Source organism: Oryctolagus cuniculus, chromosome 17 (assembly GCF_051225735.1).
Source record: "Oryctolagus cuniculus isolate XC-2025 breed Fujian yellow rabbit chromosome 17, ASM5122573v1, whole genome shotgun sequence".
In the NCBI taxonomy this organism is placed as follows: domain Eukaryota; kingdom Metazoa; phylum Chordata; class Mammalia; order Lagomorpha; family Leporidae; genus Oryctolagus; species Oryctolagus cuniculus.
The window spans coordinates 22,391,066-22,407,574 of record NC_142883.1 but is presented as its reverse complement, the minus strand read 5'-3'; the positions used below and the strand labels follow the sequence as shown (position 1 = coordinate 22,407,574).

The following is a 16,509-nucleotide window of genomic DNA, read 5'->3' as shown; positions in this document are numbered from 1 at the left end:
AAAAGACAGGGCTTCTGGGATGGGAGGGAGGAGCAAGGAACAGGCCTGAATATGGGTGTTGTTGTTACAAAAGCACAAGCCCTCCACCCCACAAGCTGGCTCCACAAGCCATGTCTTCTTGCGGCTTTGAAACTCTCAAAGCCCCCTGCTTGGAGCACCATTAGGCAGTTAGTGTAAATGGAGCAGGAGGGGGAAGGCAGGAAGGGGGCAGGAAAGGAGACTGAGGGAGGGCTGGTGGAGTGCTCCGGGGTCACAGTGGATGAAGGAACAAGAGAAACGAAAGGAACAGGACCCGTGGGTCAGAGGAGGGTGAGCCGGCTAGACAGACGTTTTGGGGTCCTCAAGGAGAGCAGATATGTGCGTGACTTTGTGAGACCACTCCTCTCTGGATCCTGGGAGGATGAGCTAGACCAGAGAACTGGCCTACTGCCAACGGGAGGAGGGCAGACTCTAGGAAGAAACTCCCAGGGACCAGCGTTGCGGCACAGCAAGGTAAGCCACTGCCTGTGACGCCTGCATCTCACGGGCACTGGTTCATGTCCTGGCTGCTCCATTTCCAATCTAGCTCCCTACTCATGCACCTGGGAAAGCAAGAGAAGATGGCCCAAATGCCTGGGCCCCTGCCACCCACGAGAGAGACCTGGATGAAGCTCTTGGTCCCTGACTTCAGCCTGGCCCAGTCCTGGCTGTTGTGTCCACTTGGGGAATGAACCAGCAGATGGATGATCTGTGTGTGTATGTGTGTCTTTCAAATAAATGAATCTAAAAGAATGAAAGTCACAAAAGTGTGACCAAGGCACCAAGGCAGGGTGGACTGATGATGGGGCAGGTGCTGACCGCCCTCCCTGGAGCTGATGAAAGGACGGAGATGGCGCAGCCCGGGGCCTTGCAGCTGGTTTGCCGGTGTCAAATCAACACACTGATTCTGTGCGATGGAGAGGAAGAAAGAGAAGTGCGGGAAGAACCAGGAGAACCAGCACTACAGATGAAGGAACACAACACCTGTCTGCATCCCTGTGCATCACAGGCAGCGACCAAATGAGCCTGACAGCCTCCCCACACCCCGGCCGCCTCTGCCTCCCCCAAGGCAGAGGGACCTTGACTGTGCTAATAGACTGCCTGCCGGAAGAGGGAGGAGTGTGAGATCAACACAAGGAGGGCCTGACTGGAAAGGAGATGAGCAAAACGGCCAGGGGTGGGGACCAGGGAGGCAGCCGCCAGGGTTTGCTTTGCTTTGTTTTGTTTTATCAAAATTTGTTTATTTTAAAGGCAGAGTGACAGAGAGAGGAGAAAGAGAGAGATCTTTATCTGCTGATTAGCTCCCCAAATGCCCCAAACAGGCAGAGCTGGGTCAGACAGAAGCCAGGAGCTAAGAACTTCATCTGGATCTCCCATGTGGGTGGCAGGAACCTAAGCCCTTGGGCATCACCCACTACCTCCCAGGCGCATCAGCAGGGAGTTGGATTGGAAGCAAGCAGGGGAATTGGTGGGGACTCGAACCAAGCACTCCGAAATAAGGTGCAGGTGTCTCACCGTGCCCCACGCCCTGCTCTGTGTATGTATGGTACACACTGTCCCGTGGGAGGCAGTGCACAGAACACCAAGCAACAGAAAAGCACTGGTCTCGCCCCACCTCTGCCCTCTCAGACTCATGTGTCTAGGGGCACCCAGGATCTGTCCCTGAGCTAAAACAAAGGGAGGGAGGTGCCAATACGCATCCTGAGCAGAAAAGTGGAAGGCAGATTTCGAAAGGCCAGCTCTGGCTGGACTCTGGACAACACAGGACTTCTTACCCCCGTATCACACTTGCACCCGCAAGGCCTCATCAGGAGTCTTCAGATGACAATGACACAGCTGAGATGCCTTCCCTCATCACTCACACGCTCGCACACAGCACACACTCACACTTGCACACACACCTCCCACTGCCTCTCTCTGCAGCTCCCCACTCCATGGTGTCTACAAGCCTGCCTTGAGTTGCCACCTCTCTCACAGCCCCAGCTGCCCACACCCACGCTGGCACCTGCCTGGCAGCTTCCCACCCACCCCCTCAGCCCTCAGGAGGCCAGGGCCCAGGGCCTGGGGCAGGGCACACGTGGAACAGGTTGATGCTGTTCTCCCGGAAACGGACCAGGCCGGGGGTGGGTCCTTAGAAACCTCCATCCCTGCCTCCACAGAGGCATAAAGCAGCCCGCCCAGGCAGGCGACAGTCATTCGTTCAACCTACAGACCAAGGGAGACCTGAGCCCTCTCCCCACGCCCAGCGGACGGACGGACCCAGCATCTCTCCCGGTAAGAAGGGGCAGGGGCTGTTCCGGGGACACAGGGAGATGGGCGGGACCAGAAGGGCACAGAGGAGATTGGCATCAGGGAGAGCAGGGGGCAGGGTCCCTGTGAGCCCCCTCTGGGGAGGAGAAGACTGCAGGCACCCAAGTCCTTCCCAGTACCGACTGGTCCAGGAGGCTGGCCCTCCCGGGGATGAAGACTGAGGCAGGCACTGGGAACTGGCAGAATGGCTCCCTGCGTGTGCGCCTGTGCCTCCCACTCCTCCACCTCTGGGAGGCATCCACAGGAAAGGTGAGGCACGTCCAGGACAGCTGGTGTGTCCTCTGCCACCCACAGGGATATAATTTGGGTGTGCCACTTGGCCACCCAGCCAGGGCACCTGGACTCGCACTTCAAAGATGGAGAGCTACGGTGGCAAACTTCGGGCTGTGCTAGCCCCCACACTTCTGGGGCCTCTCACCCCAGGGCCACAATCACCCACTGGCTTGTTATTTCCACACACATACGCCAAGCTCCAGCCCTGATGCCAGACGTGACTGAGACCCAGGTCCAATTTCAGGGAGGTCACTGTCAAGTGGGTGAGAAGGGCGGGTGAACGGATCACAGGAAGTGGCAGGTGTTTCAGAAGGGGATGTGCAAAGTGGTCTGGGAACACGGGCGGAGTCAGCAGCTGCTTAAAGGAATGTGGGAAGGGGTCTGGAGGAGGTGACCCAAGTTGAGCCTGGAAGGGTGAATAGGGACTCTGCAGATGGGGGAAGAGGTTTGGGAAGCAGAGGGGGCAAAAGCAAGCAGCATCAGACTGCTTGACTGTTGGGGTACCAGCTGCAGGGAAGTGGTCTCCTCTCGCCCAGGAGCCGGGAGGCGGGCACAAGGAGGGACAGGGCACTGCAGCGGGCTGCACCTGCGCCCCGGGAAGGGATGACTGGGGCAGGTGCCCAGCTCTGCCCACCCAGGCCCTCGGCCCCAGGAGCAGCAGCTTCCCTTCCCCATGGCTGTTCTCTGATGGGAGAGGAAGCTGCCCTTCCATCGCTGGTAAAATGTTCCAGTCTGTGAAGAGAACGAGAGCGTGGAGAGAACACTCTTCATCCCCTTGACAAAGAAAGGGGCGGTCTGGCTTCCCAGTCACCGCTGTGCGCTCTTGAGCCCCAGCTCCCTCCCTCCACAAAAAGACGGCTCCTTGGGCTCCTTCCAGCCCTGAGGTCTAGGGACCCAGGCATCTCGAAGGGCTCCGTTAGGGCCCCGAGTCCTGGTCCCCTGGAAGCCATCGTGACCTCTCCCATCTCCCCTGCCTCTCCCTCCCAGAGGCGATGACCATGTTTGAAAACGTCACGCGGGCCCTGGCCAGACAGCTGAACCCTCACGGGGACCTGACAGCCCTTGACAGCCTCATCGACTTCAAGCGCTTCCACCCCTTCTGCCTGGTGCTGAGGAAGAGAAAGAGCACGCTCTTCTGGGGCGCCCGATACGTCCGCACGGACTACACCCTCCTGGACCTGCTGGAGCCTGGCAGCGCCCCCTCGGGTGAGCCTGGGGCCTGCGGCTGGCCTCCGAGGGGTCCCGAGGACAGGGCCTCCTGTCCCCCGAGGCCCCTCTGCCCAGATGTGCTTGATGTCCTCAAGCCCAGGGCTCCCACGGGGAGCTCAAGCATCAGGAGGGACAAGGGGTGCCTCTCAGCCCAACCCGTTTTGTCTTCTCCCTCCTGTAGATCCAACAGACTCTGGAAACTTCGGCTTTAAGAATATGCTAGACGCTCGAGTGGAGGGAGAGGTGGATGTGCCAAAGACGGTGAAGGTGACGGGGACCGCAGGGCTGTCCCGGAACAGCACTCTGGAGGTCCAGACGCTCAGTGTGGCTCCCAAGGCCCTGGAGACCTTGCATGAGGAGAGGTGAGAGGCAGCAGGCTGGGGGCTGCCGGACGGAGCGGGGCAGGGCAGGGCATAGAAGGGTGGGGCCCTCACGCTGGCAGGTGCCAATCCAGTCACCTGTGGGGAGCCTTCTAGAATGTCTGTGGATCCCCGCTGGGTCTTTGGAAAAGTTTTCTCTTTAGAGCTCAGTTTTCTTTCCTGCAAAATGACGGGGTCCAAGGATCACCGCTTTGGCACCTTCCAACGTTAAATCTATGAACTTTCCTAGAAAGGTGGAGGTGGTCGGGACTGCTCCCCACCGCAGCTGAGCGCCGCCGCGTCTGCTCCCATAAGTGAGGCTTGCTACCCAGCATGACACACACACCTGGCACGCCCGTCCCAGGAGCACCAGGGGTGTGGCAGATGCAGTGGTGATGCCCGGTGCTTCAGATGTTTGGCCTGACAGGGGAACTGGCTTTTACATAGTTAAGTAGTGGTTGAAAGAAGGAAGGGCTGAGGTGTTCCAGAAGCCATCAGAAAACACAAAAGAGCTTCATGGCGTGCAAAGCACCCTAGGGCATGCTGGGGGGCATCTAGAACATTCTTATCTGCTTGTAATCTAGGAGTGAAAAAATGCACAAATGTGAACATGACCCAAGGCATGAAGTCGTAAGGGATCTGAGTCTTGGGGCAGATCCGAGGGACTTCTGGCTGGGAAAACAAGGAAAGAACTCACAGAGGTGGTGGCCGTGACCCAGGCCTTGAAAGGGCAGTAGAAATCAGACATGCAGGACTGGTAGAAGGACGTTACAGAGGCTCAGAATTGAGAACTCTCAAAACGAATGGGGGTGAGGGGCCCAGGGAGGACAGGGGATGGGCATTTGGTGCAACAATTAAGCCACCACTTGGGACAACCACATCCCATGTTGGAGGGCTTGGATTTGAGTCCCAGCTCTGCTCCTGATGCCAACTTCCTGTTACTGTGCATCCTGGGAGGCAGCAGGTGATGGCTCAAGTCCGTGTGTCCCTGCCACCCATGTGGGAGACCTGGATGGAGTTCTGGTTTCTTGGTTTTGTCCTGGCCTAGCCCAACTGTTGCAGGCATTTGGGTAGTGAACAGCAGATGGAGGATCTCTATTTGTCTCTGTCTGAATCTCTTCCCCTCTGCCTTTCAAATAAATTTTTTAAAATTAAAAAAATCAATAAGGGACCATGAATAGCCACGTTGGCAGGAGCAGAAGAGACACGAGTGCAAAAGGTGGGAGATGCAACCTGGAGTGGACCACAGAAGAGCCAGGTGCCAGATTAAGGTGGTTGAGATCCTGTATTCTGTGGGCACCAGAGAGACCTGACAATGCTCTGATGCATCTCCTGACTAATCTGGCCACGTGGAGGAAGCCTTTCAGATAGGGACGGGGTTTGAAGCAGGCAGTCGGAGCACTGTTCCACTGTTCGTCAGAGATGTAACCCAGGGAGAAAGCAGTCAGACCAAAGACGGGGAACTGAGGCAGGGCCTGCCGTGAAAGGCAGCAGCGTGGCCCGGACTCAGACCTGAGTGCAGGGGTAGGCAGAGGCTCTGGCCACGCTGACGCTGAGAGGTGACCCAGGTGTGACACCGCAGGACAAGCACGGTGACATGACAGGTAACAGGAAGACAGAGCGAGAAGGGCACTGGACAGGAGGATTGGGGGTCCCTTCTGGGTACTCCGAGTCTGTCACTGCCCTGAGGATGTTTGACAGGTGCTGGGAAGAGCAGTCAAGGCGAACACACTCACGTGGCGGTCGGCAACACAAAGACTGAAACTCCAGGAAGCGGGAACTGTTGCACGGAATTCAGAGAGCACAGGGGAGGGAACAGAATCTTGGAGAACATCACATTTTAGCAAAGCCGGGTCAAGCGGAAAATGGATGCAGACAGAATGGATAAAACTTAGAACCAGACAGCCAGGAGAGGAACCAGGATCCTACAGTGCGACTGGAAGCCAACGGAAGGCAGTGTGCCATGGGGTTTTGGACAGCAGGATCAGTGCTGCCCAGGGGCAGGTGTGACGGGAAGGAGGCACTGTGGTGTCCACTGAGGAGTGGAAATCTAGGAGTGGGCGGTGAGGAAGTAGACAGTGGGGATGGGCATGTTTTTTGAGATACTTGCCAATGAAGTGAAGGAAAACCGAGGGTGGTAACTTGAGGGAGTAGTAAGACCAAAGAAATGACTTTTCCAGGATCCGGGAGATGTGCATATCGTGGGGGCAGGGAGAAGAAGCAAGTAGTGAGGAGGAACCAGCGTTCATGGCAAGAGAGGAGGAAAGAGGTGGAGAGAACAAATTGCAGACGAGATAGAGAGAGGTGCACAGGAGGCCCTGTTTGGGCAGGCACCGCGCCAGACGATGGCAGTTTATCTCGACAACCGTGGCGGCTCGTGTCAGTACACTCATTTTCTAGATGAGGCAACTCCGACTCGGACAAGCCGCCCTACCGGTCAGCAGCAGCTCTGGGTCTCAGCCCCAGTCTTACCCCAGAGCCCCCGCTCCTTCCCCAACACCACAGCACAGAAGAGAAGAAGGCACGGCCGTGTGGGGAGAAGCTCCGAGCGCTCCCCTCTGTTTCCCCCACCGCAGGAAGCTGGCAGCAGATCACCCGTTCCTGAAGGAGATGCGTGAGCGGGGGGAGAACCTATACGTGGTGATGGAGGTGGTGGAGACTGTGCAGGAGGTCACTCTGGAGAGAGCCGGCAAGGCAGAGGGCTGCTTCTCCCTCCCCTTCTTCGCCCCACTGGGGCTCCAGGTTTGGTCCAAACTCAGGGTCTGCACTCTCTCTCACACACACGTTCACACAGTCACACACACACATACTCACACACAGGCATGCTCACAGTCACACACACATATACTCAGTCACGCAATGGCCACACTCACATGCTCACACAGTCACACACATGCATGCGGTCACACACACATGCTCACACAGTCACACACATGTATGCTCAGTCACATGCATGCATGCATGCTTACACAATCACACACATGCATGCTGTCACACACACATGCTCACACAGTCATGCACACACAACTTCTTCTCAGAGGTCTCATGAATTTTGCCTGGTCTGTGCCCCACCCAGGATATTGAAAAGGACTTTCCTTCTCCCTGCTCTTCAAGACCCAAACCCAAGCTGGCTGGAGTCAGCCACGCTGTCTGATCAGTGGCATGCAGTGGGGGCCAACCTCTGAGCCCAATGCCACAGGGACACATCGGGGAAGGGGAAACCCACACTCACGGGTTTGCGCTCGCGGTGCTCTCCATCTCAAGAGAAGGCCTTGGAAATAGAAGCCAAATGAGTGAAGAAGCCAGGAGTGGACAGTGAGGAAGTAGACAGAGGGGACGAGCAGGTTCTTTGAGATATTTGCCAATGAAGTGAAGGAAAGAATAGGATGGTAACTTGAGAGAGTCGCAAGATCGCAGAGATGGGTTTTCTGGGATCAGGGAGATGTGCACACCATGGAAGCAAACCAAAGGAGCACGCAGTGAAAGTACCCGCTGTTAAAGCAAGAGAGGGGGAACGAGATGGAGAGAACGGATCCCAGAAGGGATGAGCAGCGAGGGAAGGGAGGAGAAGGAAGCAACAGGGGCCCAGGAAGTCCTTGCTCATAGAGAGCTCTCAGGCTCATGAAGCAGAGCAGATGCAGGGGCTGAAGTCCAGAGAGCGCAGGCTTGGAAGACTCAGTGGGAATAAGTAATGCTCCACCCACCTATCTCTACTGAGTATGGATATTCGAGGGATGGTTTGGGATTTGGAGCTGGGAGAAGGGTTAAGTCATGGAGGCTTCCTGCACGAGGTGAGCATGGGACAGGAGAAGAAGCAGAGGAAGGAACCAGAGCCTGCCTGGGTCAGAGCACCACACAGGCAGGTGAGAGGAGCAGGTGTACCCAGGTCCCTTCCAGCGACTGAACCAAGAAGACAGAGATGGTTGGAGGGATGTCACAGGAGAGGAGCGGAAGCGCTTTGACCCCCCCCCCACCGAGTCCAGACAGGTAGAAAGCTGACCAGAGACACCACTGAAGGTGTTCCTTAACTCCCCAGGGGCCCGCAGCCCTGGCCCTGCTCCTGTCCCCGACCCCCAATTTCTCATACTTACGATTCACAAACCTTCACCCTCTAATCCTAGGGATCTGTAAACCACAAGGAGGCTGTAACCATCCCCAAAGGCTGTGTCCTGGCCTTCCGAGTGAGACAGCTGATGGTCAACGGCAAAGATGAGTGGGGTGAGCAGAGACCCGCACCTTCTCCCCACACCAATCCCAAGGCATTCTGGCCCCCTCTGGTGGCCATGGAAGGGAATGCATGGAGGAATGTGCTGGATTCTGCTGGGAACCTGGCCCCAGGGGCTGCTCATGATGGGTGAAGAGGTTGGGGGTTCTGAGCATCTGCTTGGTGCCAGGCAGCCATGGTTAGTTGGGTGAGTGGGTGCAAAACTGAACAAGCACAGCTTCTCTGAAGCCCCCAGTGGAAGGTGGAAACAGGCATAAGTGCTAGAATGCAAAGCAGGAAATAGTTGCTATCCTAGGAGAGAATTTACAACTTCCTGCAATGGAGGTGGAGCAAGGAATTGGATGAGGCCTTTCAGGGACGAGGTCCAGCTCCTACAGAGCCCTCGGGCTTGGGGTTGCAGAAGGAAGGGTGGAACGGCTGCTGAGTGTGCACCTGCTCTCCCTCCCCTGCCCGTCACAGACATCCCGCACATCTGCAGCGACACCATGCAGACCTTCCCTCCCGGAGGTAAGTTCAGGTGCTGGCCAGCTCCCTGCATCCCTGCCCTGCCCCTGCATTCTCTGCCCCCAAAGGCGCACACTGGGACCCCTCAAGGAGCCCTGTTTTTGCTTCCCAAGTCCCTAAGACTATCTATCACCAACCTTCAGAAAGATAGAGGCATATAAACCCTACCCCAGAGGGACAGAGAAGTACAGAGACCAGAGCCGAGTAAGGCTTGGAGGCAGAGTGCGCTCCCAAATTGCAAGGGTGGCAGAGCTGGCAGAGGCTCCATGGGGTTTTCTAACGAGCACGGATAGAGCTCCCTTGACAACTGCCTGAGATAAAAAGGCAGAGTGAGTTTTATGCTGACGGGTGTGCATTGTCTCTGTCTTTAGAAAAACCAGAAGAGAAGTTCACACGTAAGTGCTCCCTTTCATCCGATGCTGCTTTCTTGACTCAGAAACTCCAAACTTTTTCTTCCCTTCTGCATGGGATTGACAGGGAAGATGGCGGAGCTGGTCTTAGCAACTGCTGTACCCGAAATGTGGCAGAAGTTCCAGCGGCTTCGGAAGAAGTCGTGGAAGGGGGAGGTTTTTGGACAAGAAGCCCAGCTGGTTTGAGGCCTCGTACCTTTGTTCTCAAGGCCTTGGCAGACCTCTGGGGGTTCCACGCACAGCTGCTGCCCTGCTCCCCAGCGACTGGGGTGGGAGCTGCCGAGTCACCGCGGTGCCAGCGCACTCCTGGAGCCCGTCTCCATCTCGCAGTAGCTCCCAGGATGGAGCAGGAGAATCCAGATAGCCGGGCTCCCCCAGGAGACAGGCAGGATGCACTCGGCATCCTCCTTAGTGTCTCCTCCCCTGGGGATGGCTGCCATGCTGCAGGATTCCATCCTTAACGCGGCTCTGTTTTTCTTGTTTTCTCAGTCATCCAGGCATCTGATGTTGGTAAGGAATGTTCTGAGTTTCTCTCGAGGCTTTGGCTTGAAGATGGCAAGGGAAGGATTTGGGTGGAGGGAGAGGAAGCCGGGGGCTGAGTCCCAGGTCCTGGGGATTGAAGCCACGTCCAGGCACCCACCGTCTCCAAAGCAGGCTGGACATAGCCCTGGGTTGCCAGGCCCCTAGGGAGCCGGGCTACAGTTCCAGCTGTCCCTGAGCTACCCACAACCCAGACATAGACCCCCTTCCCTCCAGCACAGCCCCATCCTGGCCTCCATTCAGCTGCCTTAGTCATTCTCTTGTAGGGGAACTAGACCTTCCCACTTGCAGCTGGAACCAGAGAACAGGAAGTTAACGGTGTACTACCGCGCGCTGGGGCCTGGGGTAGCAGGGAAGATTGACGTGGGGTTCCAGGATCCTGGGGGGCCTGGCCTGCCTCCTCGCCCCAACCCTCGCATCAGGGCTGGAGGACACCTTCATAACCACGCTCCTTGGCTCAAGCTGGGAGCAGGGCACAGAGGAGCCCCACAGGGAGGATGCCAGCTGGCAGGGAGGGCAGCCGGCCGTGGCCACACTTACCATCTCGTAGGGGAGGCACACGAGGACTTCAGGACCCTGAAAGAAGAGGTTCAAAGAGAGACCCACGAAGTGGAGAAGCTGAGCCGAAGAGGGCAAAGCTCCCTGCTCAGCTCCCTCAGCAAACTTCTAGGGAAGAAAAAGGAGCTGCAAGACCTTGAGCTCACGGTGAGGCCTCAGGAAAGCCGGGGAGGGGTGAGGGTGGAGGGTATGACGGGGGGGGGGGGGGGGGGGGCAGGGGATAGCTTCCCCCAGGCTTGCCAAGTGTCACCCTTGTCCCCTGGGAAAGAGTAAACAGCGACGATGCCCCCAGGGCACGGGCTCCCTCACAAGGACGGGGGCAGGCAGCAGGCCAGAGGGCCCTCTGGGCGAACAGGCAGGAAGATTCCCTTTCCAAGTCTAAAACCCAGAGGCCAGGGCACCAAGAGCCCAGTACTTTTCAAGACTTGGTACCTTGGAAAAGGGATAGGGAAACACGACAGGGGTCACTCATGTCCAGGGATTATTAGGTTCTGGCACAGTGTCATTCTCAATAGTCACCCGCCTTTTCCCACAGCTTGAAGGGGCTCTAGACAAGGGACATGAAGTGACCCTAGAGGCACTCCCAAAAGATGTCCTACTCTCAAAGGAGGCTATGGGTGCTGTCCTGTATTTCCTTGGAGCCCTAACAGGTAAGGCGGGAAGATCTACACTTACAGACCTGGTGAGTGACAGGAATGAATCATTGGAATGAACTCCCAAATGAAGGAATGCCAGGCAAATCATGCCACAGTCAAGTTCTCTATATCAATAATATTTTTAATTGTTATTTATTTATTTATTTATTTTTAATTTTTGACAGGCAGAGTGGACAGTGAGAGAGAGACAGAGAGAGAAAGGTCTTCCTTTTGCCGTTGGTTCACCCTCCAATGGCCGCCGCTGCAGCCGGCGCACCGGGCTGATCCGATGGCAGGAGCCAGGATCCAGGTGCTTTTCCTGGTCTCCCATGGGGTGCAGGGCCCAAGCACCTGGGCCATCCTCCACTGCACTCCCTGGCCATAGCAGAGAGCTGGCCTGGAAGAGGGGCAACCAGGACAGAATCCGGCGCCCCAACCGGGACTAGAACCCTGTGTGCCGGCGCCGCAAGGTGGAGGATTAGCCTATTGAGCCACGGCGCCGGCCTAATTGTTATTTATTTATTTGAAAAACAGAGGGATAGCTCCCTTCCTCTGGTTCACTCCCCAAATACTTGTAACACCTGGGAAGGTGGCTGAAACTCGGAGCCAGGATCTCAGTCCAGGTCTCCCACATGGGTGGTGGGGACCCAACTCCTTGAGCCATCACTGCTGCCTCCTAGGGTCCACATTATTAGGGAGTTGGAAGCAGAAGCTGGAGCCAGGAAGTGAGCCCAGGTCCTCTGATGTGGGATGTGGACACACTAACCGTAGCTTAACTGCTAGCTCAACCCCCCACTCCCGTATCTATAGTTTTAAAAATAATTTTGTTTGAAAGAGAGACAGCCGGCGCCATGGCTCACTAGGCTAATCCTCTGCCTGCGGTGCCGGCACCCCGGGTTCTAGTCCCGGTTGGGGCGCCAGATTCTGTCCCGGTTGCCCCTCTTCCAGGCCAGCTCTCTGCTGTGGCCCGGGAGTGCAGTGGAGGATGGCCCAGGTCCTTGGGTCCTGCACCCCATGGGAGACCAGGAGGAAGCACCTGGCTCCTGTCTTCGGAATGGCACAGTGTGCCGGCCGTAGCAGCCATTTGGGGGGTGAACCAACGGAAGGAAGACCTTTCTCTCTGTCTCTCTCTCTGTCTAAGTCTGCCTAAGAAAGAAAGAAAGAGAGAGAGAGAAAGATCTTCCATCCATCGGTTTACTCCCAAAATGCCCGCAGTAGCCAGCGCTGAGCCAGGCCGAAGCCAGGCACCCAGAACTTAGCCTGGATCTCCCACGTGGGTGGCAGGGACCCAACAGTTGGAGCCGGCACTCCCTGCTCCTTCCCGTTAGCAGGGAGCTGGAACTGCAGCAGAGCCAGCCCTCCAATGTGGGCTGCAGGCTTCAGGCGTCCCAAGCAGCTGCCTAACCACTGTGCCAAGCTCCCACCCTTTTATCTACATTTTAAAAACTTAGTTTCGTTCCTAAGGATTCATCCGAGCCTGTTTGAGGGCCTGAGGAGACAGCCTAGTCTTGCTAATAGAGGTGGGAAATAACCCTAATTTTACTGGCCACATATTTAACCCTTCCGCATAGAGCTAAGCTCAACACCCATGTTAACACGTGTTCACTTTAGTTTCAGAGAGTAACATCTTCTGATCTTGACCCTATGTTTTCTGGTTGCCTCTGCACCGACCCCACTTAGGCAACCCCTCAGATACAAACTGAGATTTTTGTTCCCTTAGGAAGCCTGCCCTTCCTCAGATGACAAGACCAAAGCACACTCCCATCGATGGCTCCCCGACACCTGGACTCTAATTACTCTAATCACTTTGTCAGTTCCTTAAAGGGGGAGTGCAGTTGCTAGCTAACACCCAGAAAAGGTGCCTGACAGAGCAGGCACACAACAGGAATGAATGAATGAATGAATTGAATGCTGGAATTCCAGAAATGCACCCATTTGGAGTCTGCAGTCCCCTCGGCACCAGCAACTCACACCTTTGCCTCTACTTTTTTCCCCAGTGCTAAGCGAAGCCCAACAGAAACTGCTAGTAAAGTCCATGGAGAGAAAGATCCTACCCGTGCAGCTAAAGCTGGTAAGAAGAAAAAGCAAAACATGGCCTTTTCCGGGGAGAGTCGGGAGGGAATAGCTAGGACTAAGAGGAGGCGCAGATTTAGCCTAAGGACAGACGCACCCCTAAGAGCCCCTGTCTTGGCCGAGGCGCTCATGCCCACTTCTCATTCCTCTCCTGACTTCCTGTTTGTTCTATCCCAAGGAGAGGTAGAAGAGAGAATTGCGGGGCAAGGCTCTGGGTTTACTGCGCTTCTCTTGGGAGAAGAGACAGAAAACCTTGACTTTGCTCGGTGTGAGTAAATCGTTTACCGTCTGGGCCTGTCTCGAGGTCCTCCTCTGTGCATCAGGGCTAGGAACAAAGGTGCTGGCCGCTACAGAGGCCGCGAGAAGGCCCAGGTGGAGTTGCAAGGCATTGTAGGGGTTACAAAGAGCGCAGCCTTTTTTGTGATTCTTGTGAGTTCGGAGAAAAGAAGAGCTTTCTAGTTTGCCCTATTCACTCTGTCTTGGTTCCCGCCAGGTGGAGAGCGCAATGGAACAGAACTTCCTGCAGGATAAAGAGGGTGTTTTCCCCCTGCGACCCGAGTTGCTTTCCTCCCTTGGGGAAGAGGAACTGACCCTCACCGAGGCCCTTGTGGGGCTGAGCGGCCTAGAAGTGCAGAGGTCGGGCCCCCAATACATGTGGGATCCAGACACCCTCCCCCACCTCTGTGCCCTGTACGCTGGCCTCTCCCTCCTTCAGCTGCTGACCAAGGCCTCCTAACTTGCCTGCCTTCTGTTTCCGGCTTCCCTAATGCCTTCCCAACCTCAGTATGCTGCGCCACCAGGCTGAAGATCACTAAAATAGCTTCCGGTCACCCACAATTAGCAACTTCTACATTGTGCCCTGCAGCGCCACACCTACTAAGCCCATCCTTTGATGCTGAAATCCTGTAGACGTGGAAGCACTTAGACTTTTTAAACTGTGAGTCATTTCAACAAAAGCATCCCATATCAGAGTGCCGATTCAAGTCCCAGCTACTCTGCTTCCAATCCAGCTCCCTGCTAAGATGCCTGGAAAAGCAGCAGAAGATTGCTCAAGTACTAGGGCCCCTACCAACCAGAATGGAGTTCCTGGTCCAACCCTGGCTATTCTGGCCATTTGGGAAGTGAACCAGCAGATGGAAGCTCTCCCTCTCTCTGTCTTTCCACCTCTTTGTCTTTCCTTCTCTGTCACTCTGCCTTCCAAATTTAAAAAAAGAAAGAAAGAAAGAAAGAAAAAGAAAAGATAACCTCCTGTCCTAATTCTCACTTGTTCTTCCTCCCAAAAAAGCTTTATGGAATTAATGGAAAATATTATGTCAATCTTAGTATGAAACGTATTTTGGTGTGTTTCTTTAATGAATTTATTGGGACTGCCACTGGGGCATAGTGGGTAAAGCTGCCACCTGCAGTGCCTGTATCCCATATGGGTGCCAGTTTGAATCGCAGCTGCTTCACTTCTGATCCAGCTCTCTGCTATGGCCTGGGAAAGCAGTAGAAGATGGCCCAAGTGCTTGGACCCCTGCATCCATCTGGGAGACCTGGAAGAAGCTCCTGGCTCCTGGCTTCGGATTGGCATAGCTCTGGCCTTTGTGGCCATCTGAGGAGTGAACTAGCGGATGGAAGACCTCTCTCTCTCTCTCTTTCTCTCTCTCTCTCTCCCTCTCCATTTCCATTTCCCTCTGCATCTCCCTCTCCCTCTGCCTCTCTGTAACTCTGCCTTTCAAATACATAAATAAATCTTTAAAAAAAAGAATTTATCATAAGGAGAGGGGTTCTTTGCCCTAGTCATTAGGATGGCTGCATCTGACATCACAGTATGATTCCCAGTTCCAGCTCCTGATTCCAGCTTCCTTCTAATGTGCACCCCGGGGGGCAGGGAGGATGACAGCTCAGTTAGTTGAATCCCTGCCACCCACACGGGAGACTTGAATTCCTGGTTCCTGGCTAGCCTCCTAGCCTTTGCAAGCATTTGGGGAGTGAACCAGTGGACTGGAATACTTGCTCACTTGCCCTCTCTCCCTCTCTTTCTCTGTCTCTCAAATAATTTAATTTGTGTTATTATGATAATGGCTGTTTGTCTATCTATACATCCCCTATACATGATTACAGCTCCGCGTTGTCCTCAAGCCAGCTGAAAAGTACTCAAAGAAATACGTGTACACAGAATGTGGGAGATCATCAGAGCAGCTTCTCTTCAAAGAAGAATATTTGGGGTCCTTAGCCCTGGGTGGAAGGAATGGGGAAAGGGAAGATCTAGAGGTATGTGATGCAAGCCCCAAACAAAAATGAGACAAGATTCAAGTGAATAGAAAATGTCGATGGGTCTTTAAAAAAATGGGGCCCAAGAATAGGACTGATCAAAACTTTCAGAAGTAAACTGTGTAGGAGCCGGCGCTGTGGCACAGCAGGTTAAGCCACTGCCTACAGTGTCAGCACCCACATGGGTGCCAGTTCCCTTCCAGCTCCCTGCTAGTGCACCTGAGAAAGCAGCACAAGGTGGCCAAGTACTTGGGCTCCTGCACCCACATGGGAGACCCACAAGAAGCTCCTGGCTCCTGGCTTTGGCCTGGCCCAGCCCTGGCTGTTGCAGCCATCTGGGAAGTGAACCAGCAGATGGAAACTCTGTCTCTCCTCCCCTCCACCCACACTCTGCCTTTCAAATAAATATTTTAAAAAAAGTAAACTGTGATGTCTTTGGACTTTTTATTTCTGCCCTCAATTTAGAGTGATTATGGGAAGTAGAGTAGATAGGTTTGGTGTATGGGCCTTCTAATATATATCAATCTCATCAAATACTGATTTTACATCATCCTCTTCTGCCTAAAGTTGGGTTTAAACATCTTCCACTAACCTCTTTGGAAGCAGTTTTAGAAGTGGGCATTTGGTATAGCACTTGAGTTGTGCATTTGGGGGCCAGCGCTGTGGCACAGCAGTTTAAGCTGGCACCTGCAACACCAGCATCCCATATGGGCACTGGTTCGAGTCCTGGCTGCTCCACTTCGGATCCAGTTCTCTCTGTTAATGTGCCTGGGAAAGCAGCAGAAGATGGCCCAAGTGCTTAGGCCCCTGCACGCATGTGGGAGACTGGATGAAGCTCCTGGCTCCTGGCTTCGGCCTGGCCCAGCCCCAGCTCTGCCCCAGCCATTGCAGCCATTTGGGGAGTGAACCAGCGGGTGGACGGTTTCTCTCTGTCTCTCCTTCCCTCTCTCTCTGTAACTCTGCCTTTCAAATGAATAATCAGACTCTCCCTGGTCTTGGCCACCCTAGTCCAGGCTAGGCAGCTCACTAACCACGGACTCACAAAGCCAAAAGCTTTGTGCTAAGTCATCCTCCCCATCCAGCCTCCCTGGATTGCTCGTGGCCACACCGGCTGGTTATCTGCTGACTTGATTGTTTTT

General features: G+C 55.0%; 1 protein-coding gene across 3 annotated transcripts; it reads left to right on the top strand.

The window, feature by feature from the left end:
- The first annotated feature begins 225 nt into the window (after positions 1 to 225).
- On the top strand, positions 226 to 15,765 carry GSDMA (gasdermin A). 3 transcript variants are annotated; one of them, XM_002719347.6, is made up of 13 exons: positions 228 to 492; positions 2,178 to 2,292; positions 3,589 to 3,807; positions 3,992 to 4,172; positions 6,746 to 6,911; positions 8,291 to 8,387; positions 8,854 to 8,901; positions 9,270 to 9,293; positions 9,798 to 9,818; positions 10,399 to 10,553; positions 10,942 to 11,056; positions 13,039 to 13,112; positions 13,608 to 15,765. In XM_002719347.6, the coding sequence occupies exons 3-13, from the start codon at positions 3,594 to 3,596 to the stop codon at positions 13,848 to 13,850; spliced, it is 1,338 nt and encodes a 445-aa protein (XP_002719393.1). In that variant the 5' UTR covers positions 228 to 492; positions 2,178 to 2,292; positions 3,589 to 3,593; the 3' UTR covers positions 13,851 to 15,765. The 3 variants fall into 3 exon arrangements, with proteins under 3 accessions (XP_008269648.1, XP_017204679.1, XP_002719393.1); XM_008271426.5 differs by lacking the exon at positions 9,270 to 9,293 and having other exon boundaries at positions 226 to 492; XM_017349190.4 differs by lacking the exon at positions 9,798 to 9,818 and having other exon boundaries at positions 226 to 492.
- The last annotated feature ends 744 nt before the right edge of the window (positions 15,766 to 16,509 follow it).